The following is an 18,510-nucleotide window of genomic DNA, read 5'->3' as shown; positions in this document are numbered from 1 at the left end:
GAAGGATAATGGGCTTAATGGGCTTCATACTGAAAATTCAGGGCATGGAGGTGGCTTAGTCAGTTAACTGTCAACACTTGATTTGGGCTCGTCATGATCTCACAGTCTGTGAAATCAAGCCCCGTGTTGGGCTCTGTGCTGGGTGTGGTGGCTGCTTGAGATTTCTTTCTCCCTCTCTCTCGGTACCTCCTCCACTCATACTCTCCCTCTCTCTTTCAAGATAAATAAGTAAAATTTTTAAAAATACAGAAAATTTAAGCAAGGCTTCATCTGAGAAGTGTCTGCTGGATTTAAGGAGGCATTAGCAGTTTTTTAATGGGATGTTAGGGTAGAAGCTAGAACAAAGTAGAGAAAAACAGAACAAAGGAAGTAAGGGCATGGAGGAGTTGTTTAGATGATTCTACAAGGATTTTGGTTGTGAAGGACAGGAAAAAGGTAGAAGGGAGTATAGGAGTTTAAATGTTTTTAATATATAATATTTAAATGCAGAAAGACAAAAATTAAGTAGAGACAGGTAAGAAATAAAGGATAAGAGAAGGCAGAAGAGCACAGGATACACAGAAGTAGAGAGAAAAATTCAGTTCATAGGGGAACAGGAACACTTCTTGCATAATCACAAAAGGAAAGGAAAGAAGAAAGGTTGCAAATGCAGGCAACTTCACAGGGCAGATAGTAAGAGGTTGCAAGCACTTGTTACCTGGAGCTCCCATTTCTTTGTGAAGTACATAAGAGGTAACTGCCTGCTAAGAGCAAATAGCAAGAGGAGGGAGGCCAGAAGTATGAACAAAAGCAGGAACAGAAGCTTCCAGGTGGGTTAGGCTGTGACTAAGGACATCATTAACATTTCCAATTGAGGTTGCCAACTAATCATGGATTTATCACAGCATCAACCCTTACGATGGTGAGGATTTTTAGCAACACTCAGCAGCAGATATTGGTAAGGAATGAAAAAGAAGGTATTTGGATTCAGGCTGAATCCATGCTCTGCCAGGTCATGTCACGAGTAGAGTCTAGCTAAATTAAATGGTTTTACAAGAAGCCAAGGAATAAGGTCAGCTCCTGACTCTGTGCGACATACACCCAAAGATACAGATAAAGATATACATCTACCTCTTAGAAGAAAAACTTATAAATTATGTAAATAACATAATTTGAAGTTAAAGAATGGATAAAGAAACTTAAGCCATTCTGTCTTATAAATTGCTACTTCCAATATCTAGGGTATATAAGCTTTGATTTTTAAAAGTCATAAAAGGAACTTCAAAGGTAATCCAAAAAAGTTCAAATGAAGACAGGAATTTAAAACTTTTTAGCTGGTAAAATTGTAAAATTATTCTTGTTTAATGCATTAATGGCATTTAATGACACAATCTTGAGATTAAAATTAAAAGCCTATTGATTAGCATAAACACAAGTTGCTCAGTTTATACCTTTGATGCTGTTCCTGTATCTGATCCACAATTTTCACTTTGTCCAATAAATTCTGAATTTCAGCTTTTTGGCGATTAATAATTTCCTTATATTTTGATAACTCATCTTCTGTTCTTAATCGCTCATCTTCTAGACATTTCACCTATCAATAATCATAACCAAGTTAGACAACAAATAATATTTTCTCGCTTCCTAAGTACTTCGAATAGTGATTACATAGTAATAATCTATGCTAAATTCTAGAGCAATATTAATTAATGTGAAGAAAACATAATGGGATGTTAACAGTCCTGAGATTCAGTCTCAGATTTCTTCTGATTTAGTCTCATGAGTTTTAGCTTGTCACAATGTTTTTGCTGAATCTCCATTTCCTCACCTGAAAACAGCATACCTTCCCTACGTACCTTGAAAAACTGGCACAGAGAACAAATAGAAGGGCACATGAAAGGCACTTTGAAAATTATTAAGTGATGGCAAATTCTGGGTCGTTACTTAAAAGCCTATTTCTAAATAAATAAATGATATACAGTGATATTTCACATCCATATTAAAAGGGATACTATTCTTCTAATAAGGACTAGACTAGACTGTTAGAAGTTAACACTGTCAGGACTATACAGGAGAAATATAAAGTCTATTATTTTTTTGTCACTCACAGTTCTAAAGTCCAACTATCTTTCCAATTAATCTGCTGATAAGACTGCCTCACATTAGAGGCCCAAAGAGAAGATATAGAAACAGCAAATGTGCTGTAAAACAGGAATGTTTGGCAAATACTTCAAAGGGACTAAAGTGGAAGACATTTTCTTCAACAAAAGAGTCAACTTCGTTGCTAGGAAATCGACATTCTACTCCTCTGAGTTCTTTCATTTTGAAACATTTCTATATAAATATCCTTTCTCCAACACTTAAAAAATCAGAATGAGTCTCAAATTGGATACATTGACCCTTCCTCTGAAGTGACTAAAGATTTAATTACCTTTGTTCTCAGGGTTCGTAGTTCATCCATGCCCTCCTTAAATGTCCTCTTCAGATCTTCCAGTTCTTTTATTTTGGCATGATGCATCTGTTAAATAAAAGTTTAAAAGAAACCACAAATCATTATGTACTAATAAACAAGATATAAAATTTATTGCGTGTTCCTTCGAAAAGGCCTTCAAAAGAGACAACAGTACTTATTATTCCTCTCCTTCTGTATTTATTGCACAGTCTAGGGTCTGAAAAGAGCAAAGCCACTCACCTCTAGCTGGTCAGATTTTTCCTGCATCTGTTTTTCAAGCTCTCCTTTTGTGACTCTAAGCTTGGCATCCAGCTCATTTGATTTAATCTCTTCTGACTCCTAATGGAAAGGAAATGTAAAAAGGAGACTTAAATTTTTAAGGTTTTATATGATGGAACGTGAAGGCTTTTGCCATTGTTTACTGACTGTGAAATGCATACCTTGCATATCTAAAAGGCACTGCATTGAAAGATTTCTTTTTTCTTTTTTTGAAAGGTTTTTAATATGTCAATTCTCCATGAGCAAGAATACCACTTAAGATAGGTAACATAATACAGAGTAGGTTTTAGGTTATACATTTCCTGTACTCTTCATTCTTCTGACATTTTCTAGTCTGTTTATTTAGTTAAAAACTTCCCTTTTTAAGGTCTCTATTTAAGCTGCAAGTACTTTAACACAGGAAATAGCCTGTAATTTATTTAACTGCCCTACCAAATCCATTCCACACTTCAAATATTACAGATACAAAACATTAGTGAACTGAGTACTGATATGTGGTGCAATTTTCTTACTAATCTATTTGAAAAGCTAAGCATACCTGATACGTTTTTATCATATCCTGACAATTTTTCCGTATCTGATCTGCTTCTTCCTTTGCTTGAGTTAACTTTGTGGTTGTTTCTTTGAGTTTATCTTTGGTTTCCTGCAGTGACAAAAAGACAGTATGAGACAAGAAAAAGTCAGTATTGGTCTCTGCCTTGGTTCTTGACACAAAGCTCCTAAATCCCTTGTAATATCCTAAGTGATAAGAACACTAGGAACATTTCTTGTTGCAATAGTTGGGAGGGGGGGGGAATGGAGCTCAATGCAGGGCTTGAAGTCACGACCCTGAAAGTAAGAGCTGAGCTGAGATCAAGAGTTGGATGCTTAACTGACTGAGCCACCCAGGCGCTCCATTGCAATATTGCTTTTGAAAGCCTCTGTTCTTGACACAGAGCTTTTGAAATCCCTGTAACTTCCTGAGTGACAGGAGTCTTTTGTTCTAATGAGGTAACTCCAGGTGGGCTCCTGAGTGAGAGCTGGTCACCAAAAAGACCAAGTCACAATTAGAAGCCGGAAATTTTTAGCTCCCAAAGAAAGCCTGAAGATGAAGCTGATGATCCGTCATGCCTACATAATGAAGCCTCCATAAAAATTGCAGAGTATAGGTCTGGAGAACTTCCACCCGGCAAGTGCAAGCACTCTGAGAGGGTGATGAGCCCCAGCTCCATGGGGATGGAAGCTCCTGCACTTGGGACCCACCCAGACTCCACCCTACACATCTCTTCAGCTGGTTGTTCATCTGTGTCCTTTATCATACCCTTTACTAATGTAGTGAACGTGTGTCTGTTCTTTAAGCAAATTTTCAAACCCAAGAAGGGGGTCGCTGGAACTTCTGATGTATAGCTGGCTGGTCATAAGCACGGGTGGTAACTTCTGAAGTGTGTATGTGCCAGGGCGTGTAAGCCTGAGCCCTTAATCTGTGGGATCGCATGCTGTCTCCAGGGAGAGGTGTCTGAGTTGAATTAAACTGTAGGACCCCTGGGTGGTATCACAGAGGATTATTTGTAATGGGGGAAAACCTGCACACATCTGGTGACCGGAAGTGTCAGAGGTAAAGTGTTTTGTGTAAAAGTAAAGGAGACTCACAGGGAAGGAACACACAGTAGGGAGAACTGGGGTCTTCCCTACACTGGAGAAGGAAAACCACTGTGCTTCACAGACAGTGACAAGGTTGAGCACAGTAATGTGATGAATGGTAAGAACAAGAGTAGAGGAAGCTCTTGGCTCTGCCACTGAGAGGTCAGATACTATTCTAGAAATAACACTTCATGCTTTTGACAAAAAATAAAGTGGCCTATGCAGTGAACTGATAGCCATTAAATAAAGTTAAATTTGATAAGAGTTTTAAGTCAATCACTAAGGGTAACTAACACGATACGCCAAGAAGAACAAAGTGTTCTTTGCACACACACATAAGACAGTTTGTTTTACAGCCATGGTATCTATTCAAAACCGTCTTACGCATCCATGCTGCGATTTGGTTTCTATTCCTAACTGCTCTCCTCAAAGAGCAAATCTGAAGTTTGTACGAACTACTCTCATCAAATCCAATTACTTTCTCTCATTTTTAATCCTTGACTTACTGCTCCAGTTTCTGACCCCTTCTGACTCTTTGGATTTCCTTCCTCTGTTTCGACTACAAGACAATGTCCTGTTTTTCCCTCTCTGCTGTGGCCTTCTCTGTATCCTCACCTGGTTCCTGCGGCAATTTTCCAGATAGAGCGCTGCTCTGCAGCTCATTTTCCAAAGTTCTGCTTCAAGGCATCCATCCAGTCCCATGGTCTGGGCTACCGTGGATTTGAGAGGAGGGTTTAGGTATGACCTCCTGGTAGAGGCTAGTCAGAATGGGGGTAGATGCTCCTATTCTGCCTTCCCATAGACAGAATCCAGGGCATCATAGCTTATAGCAATTTATACACCATACTGTAGCTTATATGTTTCCCCCTTTGAGGTCACAGCTTCTAGACAACCCCTGGCTTAGTACTTGCTACATATTAATTGTTCTAGTACTATGTGCTGAATCAACGAAGGAATCACTAATACAAACCTTCTGCTCTAGGTAGGCTGGTCTTGCTAAACATTAAATACTCATCTCCCATTTTTCCTCTTTTCTTGTTGTTACTCCATTTAGAACATCTTTCTCATCTTTTGAACCATCTATCTTCACACACCACTTCTTTCATGTCATTTTTTATTATATCTAGCGTACAATTAAGTACTTAGCTAGATACTTCCAGTTGCTGGTCTTTTAATAAAAACTTGGTCTGTATTAAAACTCAGTATTACTTCTAAAATATGGAGACTTTTTCAAATATTGGTTTTTTTAAATATTAGAGTATGAGCTTGAAGAGAGGAGGGGGAGGGGAGTGGAGAGAAGGGAGAGAATGAAATCTTCCATATATTTTTTCCTACTTCTAGATTGTCAATAACTGAAACAGCTAGGCACACAGTAGGTGCTCCATTCACTCAAAAAATAGCAATTGGGAGATTCCTAGAATGCTAAACAATTATTAAATAAACAACTGAATAAAATTAGTTTTGGTTAAGGTACTATGTTTCATTGATGCAGCCACTCATTCTGTATTCACTGCTGTGGAAGGCACTGTTCTAAGCTTTGGTGAAATATTACTGGCAGATAGATGGGTAAAATCTCTACTCTCATAAAGCTGGTATTCTAATGATGATCCTAAATAATACATAAAATACAGAAGTAAAAATCTGTTCTATTAGATAGTGACAAGTGCTAAGGAGTAAAAATAAAGGGCACAAGCAAGTCTGAGGGAAGGCACGAATGTTTAGAGAATCAGGGAATGAATGTGCCATTGAGAGGTGACAGGTGGGTGAAGACCTGAAAGTAAGCGAGAAGATTCACTAAAGGACTGGATATGGTGACTGAGAATTCATGGAAAAACCCAAGGTTTTTGGCCTGGGCAAGTAAATGAACGAATTGCCATCAATTGAGAAGGGGAAGCAATGGAGGGCAGGCACAGTAGCCACTGAATTTTAGACCTGTTCAGTTGAAGATACCTCTGAGTCATCCAAGATGTCAGATGCCAAACAGCCGCTTGACTATATGAATCTAGAATTCTGTGTACAAGTTATAAATCTAGGAGTCACTAGCATAGTTTTCTATGCTATGTTTTCATATATGCTTTTAAAGTTTCATGATTTTCAAGTTCACTAGTCTTGTCTTCTATAGTATCTAATCTTGTTAATTCTGTCCACTGTATTTTTCATCTCAGACATTACATCAATTTGGCCTTTTACATATGTCCTTTTAACATACACTTTTACCTATCTTCTTGAATATATGGAGTATATTTTTATAATAGCTGTTTTATAATAGATGTTTTAACATCTTGCCTACTTCTTGCATCTATGTCATTTCTGGTTGTGTTTCTACCAATTGACTTTTCTTTTCTTCTCATTATAGGCTATATTTTCCTGCTTCTTTGCAGGTCTGGTAATTTTTTATTAGATACCAGACATTGTGAATTTTAAGCTTTTAGGTCTTATTCTGAACTCACTTAAATATTTTGGCTTTTTTTCCTGAGACATGGTTATTTGAAACAATTTGATTTGTGGCTTTCTTTCAAAGCTGTGTAAGATGGGTCCAGGACAGACTTTGATCTTGAGCTAATTAGTCCCCACTGCTAAAGCAACACCCTTCTGAGGACCACCGGATGCCCTGTATGTTAAGAGGGCTTTCTCTTGTTTGGGGGAAATATAAACAGCTCCTACTAGGCCTGTGTGAGCCATAAGAATTGTCACCCCTACTCCTTTCTGATAGTTCTTTCTCCACTTCTAACTTTCTCACACACATACACTGATTAGTAGTGAGCTGAATGAAGAAATGAAGGGAACGCAGCGCAGATCTCCAAATCTTTCACTTCTCCAGTACGCTACCCTGTTTCCCGTACTTCAAACTTTGTCTCCTCAATTCATGGAGACTGCTGGGATCTGTCTGGGGTTTTCTTTGCTGCAACCTGAAAATTCTTCATCTTGTCTGATTCCCTCCTCTCAGGGATCACTGTCCTGTGCTGCCTTTGTTATCCCAAGCCTAAAAACCTTCATTTCATATATTTTCTTTTCTTAAGTTTTTTAAGGTGGGAGGCTAAACTGGACCCTGTTACTCCATAATGCAACAAAGTATAGTTATAGAAGAGTTGCAGAACTGAACATACAGTTCTACTATGTGAGATAATAGTAAAGCTAATTAAAAGTAAGCATAGCTTCTAATTAGTGGGGCTTATAAGTAAACCATTTAAGAATCAGGCTACTAGTGACAACATGATAACTTTCAGAGAAGAGCACAGATAGTAAGTAGCAGAGTCTTGTTGAGGGAATAAATGATAAAATATACAACCCCTAGTTGCATATTAGGTCTGCAGTATATTATAGTCTCTTACATCCTACTGCTTTAGATGCTGTCTTAATATCCAAGACTCCACTCCTCAAGATTTCTCTGAAGCAAAGTTGTCTAGCAAGCACCCAGCAGAGTCCAACCATGGTCTAATGCCACATCTTTTGCTGGCCATATCTATGCACCAGTGAGATTATTTTATCCTGGGATCAAGTAGGTAAATAGGTAGCAGCCAGGTAGGTGAACAAGTATATGAGGGACACTGTGGAGAAAGTCCTTCGCTACACTAAATATAAAAGGCTTTTGTTTTTAGATGTTAGGTGTTACAAACACATTTCATTTTCATTTCCTAGGGAGTTTAAGGAATAAATAAAATTATTTCTACTGTTTGATCCAATTGAAAATTCTACTGATGAAGGAGCTATTCAATCCACCTAAGACTTAATTTCTGGTAAAATGCTCTGGAGGCCTAATCAGAAACTAATGATCACAATGAATCCAGTAACATCCAGAACTTCAATATTAATACCTAGGACTGGGTGGGCAGGAACTAGAAACTGGAAGCGGTGCCTGGAGAAATACTTCCAAGGGTCCTGGCTCTTGTTCACACTTTAAAAGGTGGCCTATACTGTCTAGTCATTAAATCTTGCATCCTTTGATCCAGAGACTCCACCTCACATCTACTAGGTAAACACATAAAACAGATAACCAGGATCCCATCTCAGACACTCTCTCAAAGCAACTGCTGTGTCCTCCATGGTTTGTTTCTACAGCATTCGTATTATTTAATACAGTGCTGTGCACAGAGGAAGGCGCAGTTAAATACTTGCTGGTTAATAAATGCCTTAAAAAATTTGGTTAATTCCTAATTTCCATATACTAGTGTCAATATGCTGGTTATTTTCATTTGCTAGAAATCCACACCATGTAACCTCATTATGTCAGCCTTAAACCATTTCTCTAACCTACTTACAAAGTATCTGGTTTCATCTGATTTCAAAGCTGCCATTAAATATTTATTATTACCCATTTTTTAATACATATGGTCCTAGAAGACCAAATGTTAGCCTTTCACTCTCCAATGCTAGTATTGTATAGGTTTCAGATCCCATCCCTTAGGGCTATAGATAACGAGGAGAAAACTGCCGCAGATATTAGGTATGACCCAGTATTATATTCAGATCTTGAAGCAACTCAGATAGTTTAGAAATCATTACCATGATGTAGGATTTGGAATTTTAATTCTTCATTCTGTAACTGAAAGTAAAGGAAAACTGTAAATGATTTATAGCCCTGCCTGTGTGAACTGCAAGGATTTTTGCCCCTACTCCCTTCTGGCAATTCCTTCTCTGCCTGTGTAGCTCCCCAGCACTCAGGTGCAGATCAGCACTTAGCTCAGACCTTGAGGACAGCTGCCATTCTCTATTCTTTCACCACCGTCAACACTTCTCCCGTCAGTTTTCTCTGATGTTATATGCAAATATCCAAAGGTTATTAACAGTTCTACTTAGAATTATTTGGTGAGATAACCTATGATTATGGTTTTAAACAATACCATTTATCTTATTTTTGAAAACTTGGCAATTGTTATAAATAACATTGCTCTTCTATTTAAATCATGTTTAAAAGTTGTTCTTTTACTTCACATTCTATCATCTTCAGATTTTTATTAACTCTTACACCAATTCAGCTAGTGCTTGAAATTATGGCATCAGGTACCGGCCTTTATGATTGCTTTTCATATTAATTTTTAAAAAAAATTAAACTCATTAGGCATAATACCAATTATATTCATAATAAACAGATATGGAAACATTCTTAAAATCTTTATTATACTCTTATTAAAATAAAAATTTACATTTATTTTAATTTAAAAAAATTTTAATGTTTATTTTTGACAGAGCATGCATGCACACGTGAATGGGGGATGGGCAGAGAGAGACGGAGACACAGAATCAGAGGCAGGCTCCAGGCTCCGAGCTGTCAGCACAGAGCCTGACTCGGGGCTCGAACTCATGAACCGCAAGATCATGACCTGAGCCAAAGTCTGACGCTTAACCAACTAAACCACCCAGGTGCCCTATTTATTTTATTTCTGAGAGAGTGGGAGTGCACAAGGGTGTGCACAAGTTGGGGAAGAGTCGGAGGAGAGGGAGAGAGAACACATCAAGCGGGCTCCACACTTGGTGACACATGCAGGGCTCAGTCCCACAACTCTGGGATCATGACCTGAGCTGAAATCAAGAGTCAGACACTCAACCCTGAGTCACCCAGGCACCACATAAATAAGAATTTCTATTTCTTAATCATAATAATCTTAGCATCACTGACATTCTTTTAAATTTCCAGAGTTTACCTTTAGTTTTTATAACCTACATACTCTCCTCTTTCCCCTAAAATTTTACAATGTTTAATATTAAATATAGATATCAAAAAATATTTGAAGAACAAATTTTGGATTTCTAAACAATGATAAAGTTTAATATTTTTTAAATTTATGATAAAATTTAATATGTAAGTCATGCAAGGAAATTTCTTTTCACAATCACCAAATACTCAGGCCCTACCTATGCCACAGAAGTCACTAAATTAAGCTTTATGCCTCATTAACTATTACTGCATTTGCTCTTAAAACGGTTTTTAATAATTTTTCCACTGCATTATAGTACTTACCTTGTGTGAATCCATTTCTGCTTTTAATTTGTTTTGTGCCCATTTTACTTTAATGATGTGAGAGTTGATATCTTCTTTTAATTTGTCAATTTCTCTGGTGAGTCTAGTAGTTTCACTTTCCTAAAAAATATCACTGGGTCATATTTTCACTTAAACAATCAACCAATTCTTTGTGTATCTTTTATACCTCCTCAAAATAATCACTGCAATTAATACTCTATTTCAGGGGCTAGCGTATTATGACCTACAAGCTGCAAACCTAATTCAAAGTTCAAATGATTAAGAGAGTAGCAAAATCCTAAATTAAATTAATAGACATAAGATGATTAAGATTTACAGTTTAACCAACTAGATATGTTGCAAGTACAAGTACACCTTAATGATTCTTCCCAACTGGCTGGCATTAAGATAAAATACAAATTAAATTTTTCCAGAATTCCCAAGAACAATAACATTTCTGAACTAAAAGTTAATTTATAAAAAAATAACATTCATCATCAAGAAATGATAATCCACTAGAAATAAGACCATGAGGCTGCGAGTTAAAAGCAAGGACTCTGAAAAGCTCAATAATTAAATCTTTTGGGGCAGCATCTAAGAAGAACATGTTTTTCTACAAGAAAAATAAATATTTTATTCTATGATAAATGATGTTACATTGAGATTCAAATTATATACTTCTGGCTGAAAAACTGTTTACATCTTGATCCTACTATGTACATATTTTACCAAAATAAAATGTTTTAGAACAGAAACTCTCATTTCTTCACATATAGATATTAAAAGAAGACTTTAAAAAATATCTACGAAGAAAATGTTATTCAATAAAAGTGTCAATCTCATTTTTTCTCAGGAAAGACTTTTTGCAGACAGGTAATAAGATATTAAAGGCACTAAAGTATTCATGTTCTTCGAAGGTAAACTAATAAAAACCACTTTATGTTTAATACTGACTTAACCACGTTAAGTTATGATTATTTGATTAGATAAGGAAAAGCAAAAAGAATACATTTCAACTAAGGTACGACAGCACAAGTGATACCTTTGTCTCATACAGCTGGTGCAAACGCCCTTTCTCCTGAGAAAGCTGCTTAATTTTGTTAGTGTTTTTCTCAGATTCTTTATTTGCATCTCTGAGTTTTCTTTCAAGTATCTCTTTTTCCTTGCGAAGGTCTAAAGATTCCTTCTCACCTCTTACGTACTTCATTACCATTGCCTCTTTCTCCTGGCGTGCCTCTTCACATTTTTTGTTGGCCTTTGAAAAAATATCCAGCATTAATAAAACTTTTTTTTTCCCCAAAACAAAATCAGAATCAGTCAAAATATATAATACTTGGGGAAACTAAGTGACTCAGGGGGTGAAGCATCCAACTTTGGCTCGGGTCCTGATCTCAGTTCGTGAGTTCGAGCCCTGCATCTGACTCTGCCCTGACAGCAGATCAGGTCCTCTGTCTCCCTTGCTCTCTGCCCCTCCCCTGCTTATGCTCTTTCTGTCTCTCTCAAAAGAAATAAATAAACTTTAAAATAACAAAATTTAATAACAACAAAAAATAATATTAATAAATAATATTTTTCTGTAATATTATCAATGAATTTTTTGGGATTTTTGGCACAACATTCCTAGGCCTGTGTCATGAAACTTTTAAATGAAAGGAAAAATTCAAAATTATGGAAAATGATACAGCCAAGAAATTACTATCACTACTATTTGCTTTTACTCTTTCCTACTCCTTTTACTTTGGCTGACATAGTTACTGTCTCCTGTTTACTCCTCCAGATGCACTCTTCCACTCTTTGCTCTCCCACCCTGTGCTTTGGGAAGATGACGATCACGGGCTGAATCAACACTTCCCTCGGCCTCACACTTCCAGTCAGATTTGGTCAACAGGAGGCATTAGGCAGATCAGAATTACAGGCAAAGCATGAGATCTGACTCCTCCAGAGGCACCACGGGTTGGCAGAAGGCCAAGGCCTGTGTCAGTGTCCACACCGTACAACTAGGCCTCTGAGTTGCATTACCTGCTCCGTCTCCGTATTCCTTTAGCCAAAGACTGACAATGGCTCCTCTAGCACGCCAGGACCCCGCATTTTTCCTTTGGGCCTCCTAAACCTTGTTCATACGTTTTATAGAGTTCTTTCATTAAATCCTCAAATCAGCAGTTCCTATTTTCTGCCAGGGTCCTGACTATATAGCTGACAAGTCCTAAAATCTAAAAATCTTAGCTCCCTTGCAAAAAGTTAGGCAACCATAGGCTAATTAATGATCATTTGCTTTCCTGTATATGAAAAACTTTCTAAAGTGTTTCACTTAATAAAAAATACCTCTGTGGATTAAGTGTGATATCTATACACTCTCAAACTTCTCTATTAATATAAGCTGGTACTCCATATTCTGAAGTTTCATACAATGAAAACTACAGATAGTCCTTCATTTGAGTAAATTTATACTCATAGTTTGCAAATATGATGGAACACATAATTTATATTATAAAAGATGAAACCTTAAATTTTAGGGATTTGCATTGGCATCTAGTGGTAAATGCCAACGGATACTACAGCTGAATTGAAGAAGGTATAGTGTTAAGAGAACGTAGGTAACCCATGCTCGGAAGCAAAGTAACTGGCAAAGAACATTTCATGAAGTTCTGCTCTAGCTGAGAAGCACATCTGGAAGACACTAAGAATACTCTACAAATAAATACTTTTTAAAACTGTCCAATTAGGGTTTCCCCCTCCCGGGTTTCCCCCTCCCACTGAAACAGCCTGCTAATTTTCAAGAAAAATTAAGGGCAACACTGGAATAGGGATGCCAGAGATCGCCGAGGAGTCCAAAATGTAACAGGACAAGGACTGAGAAAACTGTGCTGGGACTGGGTTAAAAGAATTATCTGTGTTTTTAGATAACTGAGTAACTGTTCTTAGGAAAAGCAATTGGTGGTACTATTAACTTAAAAAGAAGTTTAGTTTCTTAAGTTGATATTCAGATAATGTATTAGCTTTTGGAAACACAAAGAACAAGTTGTGGCTTCCGTCCTACAAGAGCTCACTATCTAGGTGTGAGTAACATATAAACGAAATGTTTACATATTATATAAACAAACACATAAATGCCTAATGGTATAAAATAGCAACTTTTTGAGGGTATCAAGACATTTGTAGGGTTTAAATCTGGCATGTTGGTTGGACTGGGGCATTGGACTGGGGGGAAGTAGTTATGAAACAGTTTTAACTACAGATTAAATCTTTAAAGGAAGAAGGGCTTCTCTTATCATGCTAATGAGTTAAGATTTTATCCTGCGGGCAATGGGAAGCCAAAGGATTTATAAACCAAACCTTTCATTAAATAAATGTTTTAGTAAGATAACTGGTGGCAGTGGTAGCTTCACTGAAATTCAGAGATGAGAAGCAGAAAAACTAGAAAAAAGACAATTAACATAGATAAAGTAAAATATTATGAGGTTCTTGACTACAGGAGGGATGTCCTGTCAGTCATCCATGGATCAGCTACAAAGGAATAACGTGGGGAACTAAGTGTACACATTTCTAGGTCTCAACCCAGATGATGGCAGCATCTACTTCCCAGAACTGTTGGGATTATTAAACTAGATCACACAGTAACTGCTGTTTAAGCTTCTGTAGAAAGTCAGTCCATTTATGGTACACATAAAGGAAGAGGAGCCAAGGAGTCTTTGGACTTGACCAGTTTAAGATATTTATCACTGACCTGGATGAACATATAGAAAGCATGAATAAGATAATCAATGGGATTCAGTAGCCAGTTAAAATTAAGATAAAATGTAAGAAGTTCTGCGTCTCAAAATATGGTAGATAAATCATCCCCATCTAAAACACCAAAAATTTTAGATGAAATACAACAAATATCCTTTTAATAAACAGTTGAGCTCACAAGAAAGTATGAGAAACCCTCAGGGCCCAAGACGCTAAGAGGAAACAGGAATCCAGAATGGTATGCGAGGCCTGAACTCTTTATTGCCCTGTTGATATTTCCCCATCCAGGAATGAAGGTATAAAGGGAACATGCTGTAAGTCCCTGAGAAATTTTTATTGTAAGTCTACCCTCTTGAAAGTTTGAAGTTCAAATTCATTCTACCTATAGTCTGAGAAATGGAGAAACCTCAGGCTGGAAAATTAAACTGGGCAATGTACTGTGTATGTGAGCGTAAACAGGTACACACTCATGTGGGGAATCTATTTCTAAACAAAATTTACCAGGTTTGGTGACTGTACGTAGAGGAAAAATAGTATTCATTTTACTATTCTTCTGTCTTTTCTACAGGCTTAAAATTTTTCAAAAAGTTGAGAGGAAAAGGTAGGAGTAAAAAAGGAATGAAGCAGAACTATAAATATTTAAATGAAATTACCTCCAAAATCTACACAATAATACCCACCTCTTAGAGTTGTTGTGAAGATTAAATAAGTTGTAAAGTGCTTTGAACATGGCCTGGCCCATAGCTAAATCGCAATACATTAGCTAGTGTTAATAACTTCATCTATATTTTTCATGATTATAGAGAGAACAGTTACATAGTAGTGAATGTAGCATGTTGCCAATTATTTAAAAAAAAAAAAGGAAGGGGGGAATGGAAGGAAGAAGGAGAATACATACATGCATGTCTAGGCAACAAACATTTGGGACAAATACACAGGAAACTGGGCATCATCAATGGTTACCTCTGGGAAGGGGTAAAATGGGAGAAAATGTTTGGAAGAAGACTCATTTTTTACTGTTCAAATTGTTATTGTGTATATCCAACTACTATTTTTTTTTTAAATATAATAAACTCCAAAGAATACATTTTTTTTTAAAAAGCTTTGTGGTTCTAATTACCAGCTTGGTGATTCTAATTATCGGTTATGTTTGAGTCTATTAAAACCAACAAATTCTTAAGGTCTCATCCTCTATACTTCTCTTCAATTAGTACAAAAAGTTTGAGAGCTGAGAGCATAGCATAGGTTTTAAATCATCATACTGTAAAAAAATCACAGAAATAAAGGTTGAGGATCAACTGTTTGTTAAAGTTTAGCTTTAGGGTAGAAAGAACCGGATCCATCTCCCAGGCAGTGTTAGCAGTCAGATATCACCTTCTGATTCAATTCACCTTAAGGACCAGTTATTAGGCATTATGCTAGGTTTTGTGGATAGAGAAATGAAGATGACTAAGATCCTATAATTAACAGTGCAGGCAATAATAATACAAAAAACAATGCTTAAAATGATCTCTTCTTTAATCCATAAATAGCAACTCAAAAACATTACCAAAATGTATTAAGTTGGAAAACCCCCAAAAAATTGTACAGTAAGATTCCAATCAAGTAGAAGGAATAAGGGGGCGCCTGGGTGGCTCCATAGGTTAAGTGTCTGACTTCGGCTCAGGTCATGCTCTCAGAGTTCATGAGTTTGAGCCCCGTGTCAGACTCTGTGCTAACAACTAGCTCAGAGTATGAAGTCTGCTTTGGACTCTGTGTCTCCCTCTCTCTCTGCCCTCAAAAATAAACAAAACATAAAACAAAATTTTTTTAAAAAGGAGGAATAAGTATATGAATACATACACATATGCTTGTGTGACTTATACCTGTATATGTGGTAAGATACATAACCAAAATATAAATTAGCTACAGAACAAGGAATGGGATACAAAGGGATTGGGGGCAGGAAAAGAGAAGTACAAATGAAGGAGGACTTTCACTTTTTTCTCTAATTTTAAAAATATTTTTGTAGTTAGCATGTATTTATGAGTTGCTTTAGCATCTTTTATAAAATTTACCTATTCTTAAGATACCACTCATACTCAAAGCAGTCTAACAAGTTAGTTTATAATAATAAGAGTCACCAGAATATAAAGTTAATAATGACACTGATTTGAAAAATACCTGCTCCATCCGATGAGCCATTTCTTTATGTAACTGCTGAACTGCATTTTTAGCTGCAATGTCTTGAGCTAGAAGTTTATCTTTAGAAGCTTTAACTTCTTTACTAAGTTCCTCTATTCTTGATTCTAACTGTAAAGAAAATTATTTCCAGATTATTTTCATAACTATACCAAATAGACCACCAACACTTTAAATAAATATAAACAATGAAAAGGAACATAAAGGAAGTAATGAATACACTTTAAAACACAAAATCAAAAGTAAAAGTTAGCCCTGTTTCTAAATCTCATTAGAAGTAAGTTAGTATAAAGCTGACAGATTCTGGTAAGATGTATATAGTAAGCTCAAGAACAATCACTATGGAAATAAAAAAATATAGTGAAAATACGAAAGAAATTTAAATGTTATATTTACTTAATGCAAAAGAAAGCAGTAAGGGAGGAACAGGGGAACAAAATAGACATGAGACATATAAAAAATATGGCAGATATAAATCCACTGTCAATAACAACATTAAACAAGATTGTGTTAAATAATCACATCAAAAGGCAGAGATTATCAGACTGGAGTAAAAAACAAGATCCAACAATATGCTTTCTATAAGAGGTGCTTTAAATTCAAAGATTCAGACTAAAAGGACAGAAAAAGATACAGCTTGTAAACAGCCATAAGAAAAGGAGTGCTATACTAATATACAAAATAAACTAAAAAATAAAAAAAATGTTACCAGAGACAAAGAGGAATATTTCATGATGGTTAAATGGTCATTCTATAATAATAATTCTAAGTATATATGTACCTAATAATATAGCACCAAAATACATGAACTAAAAACTGACAGAAATGAAGAAGGCAATTAATAGTTGGAAACTTCAATACTTCACTTTCAATAACGGACAGAAGTAGAAGATTCACAAGGAAATAGGAAACTTGAGCAAAATTATAGAACTGGATCTAACACACCTATACAACATTCCACCCAACAAGAGGAGAATACACATGCTCATCAAGTGCACATGGAATATTCTCCAGGACTGAATATATGCTAGGTCCTGAAACAAACCTCAATACAGGTTAAAAAACTGAAATCATATAAAGCACGATCTTCAACCATAATGGAATGAAACTTGAGTCAATAATAGCAAGAAATCTCAGAAATCCACAAATATGTAAAATTAACACCTCAATAACCAATAGAACAGATCATAAGGAAAATTAGAAAATACACGGTGGTGAATGAAAATAAAGACACAACATACCAAAACTTAAGGGTTGTATCTAAAGCAGTGTTTAGAGGGAAGATTATAGCTATGGACACCCATGTTAATAAAGAAGAAAGATCTCAGGGAGCCTGGCTGACTGTCAGTAGAGCCTGGCTGGCTTGATCAAGGGATTGTATGTCTGAGCACCATGCTGGGTAGAGATTACTTAAGGATTAAGTAAAATTCTCTATTTGCAGATGACATGATCTTGTATTTCTATACACTTGTAATTAACAATCTGAAAATGAAATTAATGAAACGAGTTCATCTACAGTAGCATGAAAAAATAAATCATGTAGGAATAAATTTAATGAAAGTACAAACTTACGCTATGAAAACTACAAAACACTGTTGAAGAAATTAAAGATCTAAATAAATGGAAAGACATCCATATAAGTAGAAGACCTACGATTGTTAAGATGGCAAAACTCCCCAGATGAGTCTACAGATTCAAGGCCTATCAGAAACGCAGTTAGCTTCACTGTAGAAATTGACAACATGAGAGTAAAACTCAGATGGAAATGCAAGGAATTAAGAATAGCCAAACAATTTGGAAAAAGAAGAGGGGTTTCTGGGTGGCTCAGTCGGTTAAGTGTCCAACTCTTGATCTCTGTTCAGATTTTGAACTCACAGTCGTGGGATTGAGCCCCATGTTTAGCTGTGTGCTGATAGTGTGGAGCCTGCTTGGGATTCTCTCTCTCCCTCTCTGCCTCTCCCCTGCTGGCACTCTCTCAAAATAAATAAATAAACTTTAAAAAAAGAAAGAAAAGAACAAAGTTTAAGAAGTCACATTTTTCAATTTTAAAATTTACTACAAAACACAGCAACCAAAGCAGTGTTGGTACTACTGTAACAAAAGACACAGAGATCCATGAAACGGAATTTAGAGCCCAGAGATAAAGCCATATATCAAATGATCTACAACAAAGATGCGAAGACTACTCAATAGAGGAAGAACAAAGAACGGTCTTTTCAACAAATGATTCTGAGACAACAGAATAGCCACAAAGAATGAGATTGAGCCCTTACATGATACCATGCACAAAAATTAACTCAAAATTAATTAA

The 18,510-nt window shown here is 36.3% G+C and overlaps 1 protein-coding gene across 4 annotated transcripts in view; it reads right to left on the bottom strand.

The window, feature by feature from the left end:
* Positions 1–18,510, bottom strand: part of CCDC186 (coiled-coil domain containing 186) — a 49,292-nt gene that overhangs the window by 11,992 nt on the left and 18,790 nt on the right. For 2 of the 4 annotated variants that reach the window (XM_077779450.1, XM_077779451.1), the window contains 7 exons: positions 16,182–16,310; positions 11,332–11,544; positions 10,290–10,409; positions 3,249–3,353; positions 2,672–2,770; positions 2,411–2,497; positions 1,431–1,573 (listed from right to left, as the gene is read on the bottom strand). In XM_077779450.1, coding sequence (XP_077635576.1) covers positions 1,431–1,573; positions 2,411–2,497; positions 2,672–2,770; positions 3,249–3,353; positions 10,290–10,409; positions 11,332–11,544; positions 16,182–16,310 — 896 coding nt within the window. The remainder of the gene's footprint in view (positions 1–1,430; positions 1,574–2,410; positions 2,498–2,671; positions 2,771–3,248; positions 3,354–10,289; positions 10,410–11,331; positions 11,545–16,181; positions 16,311–18,510) is intronic. The other 2 variants (XM_077779452.1, XM_077779453.1) reach the window with 2 other exon arrangements.

This window comes from Crocuta crocuta, unplaced genomic scaffold, assembly GCF_008692635.1.
Source record: "Crocuta crocuta isolate KB4526 unplaced genomic scaffold, BGI_CrCroc_1.0 scaffold138, whole genome shotgun sequence".
Lineage (NCBI taxonomy): Eukaryota > Metazoa > Chordata > Mammalia > Carnivora > Hyaenidae > Crocuta > Crocuta crocuta.
The sequence above is the reverse complement of the archived record's forward strand: the minus strand, read 5'-3'. Positions and strand labels throughout refer to the sequence as shown.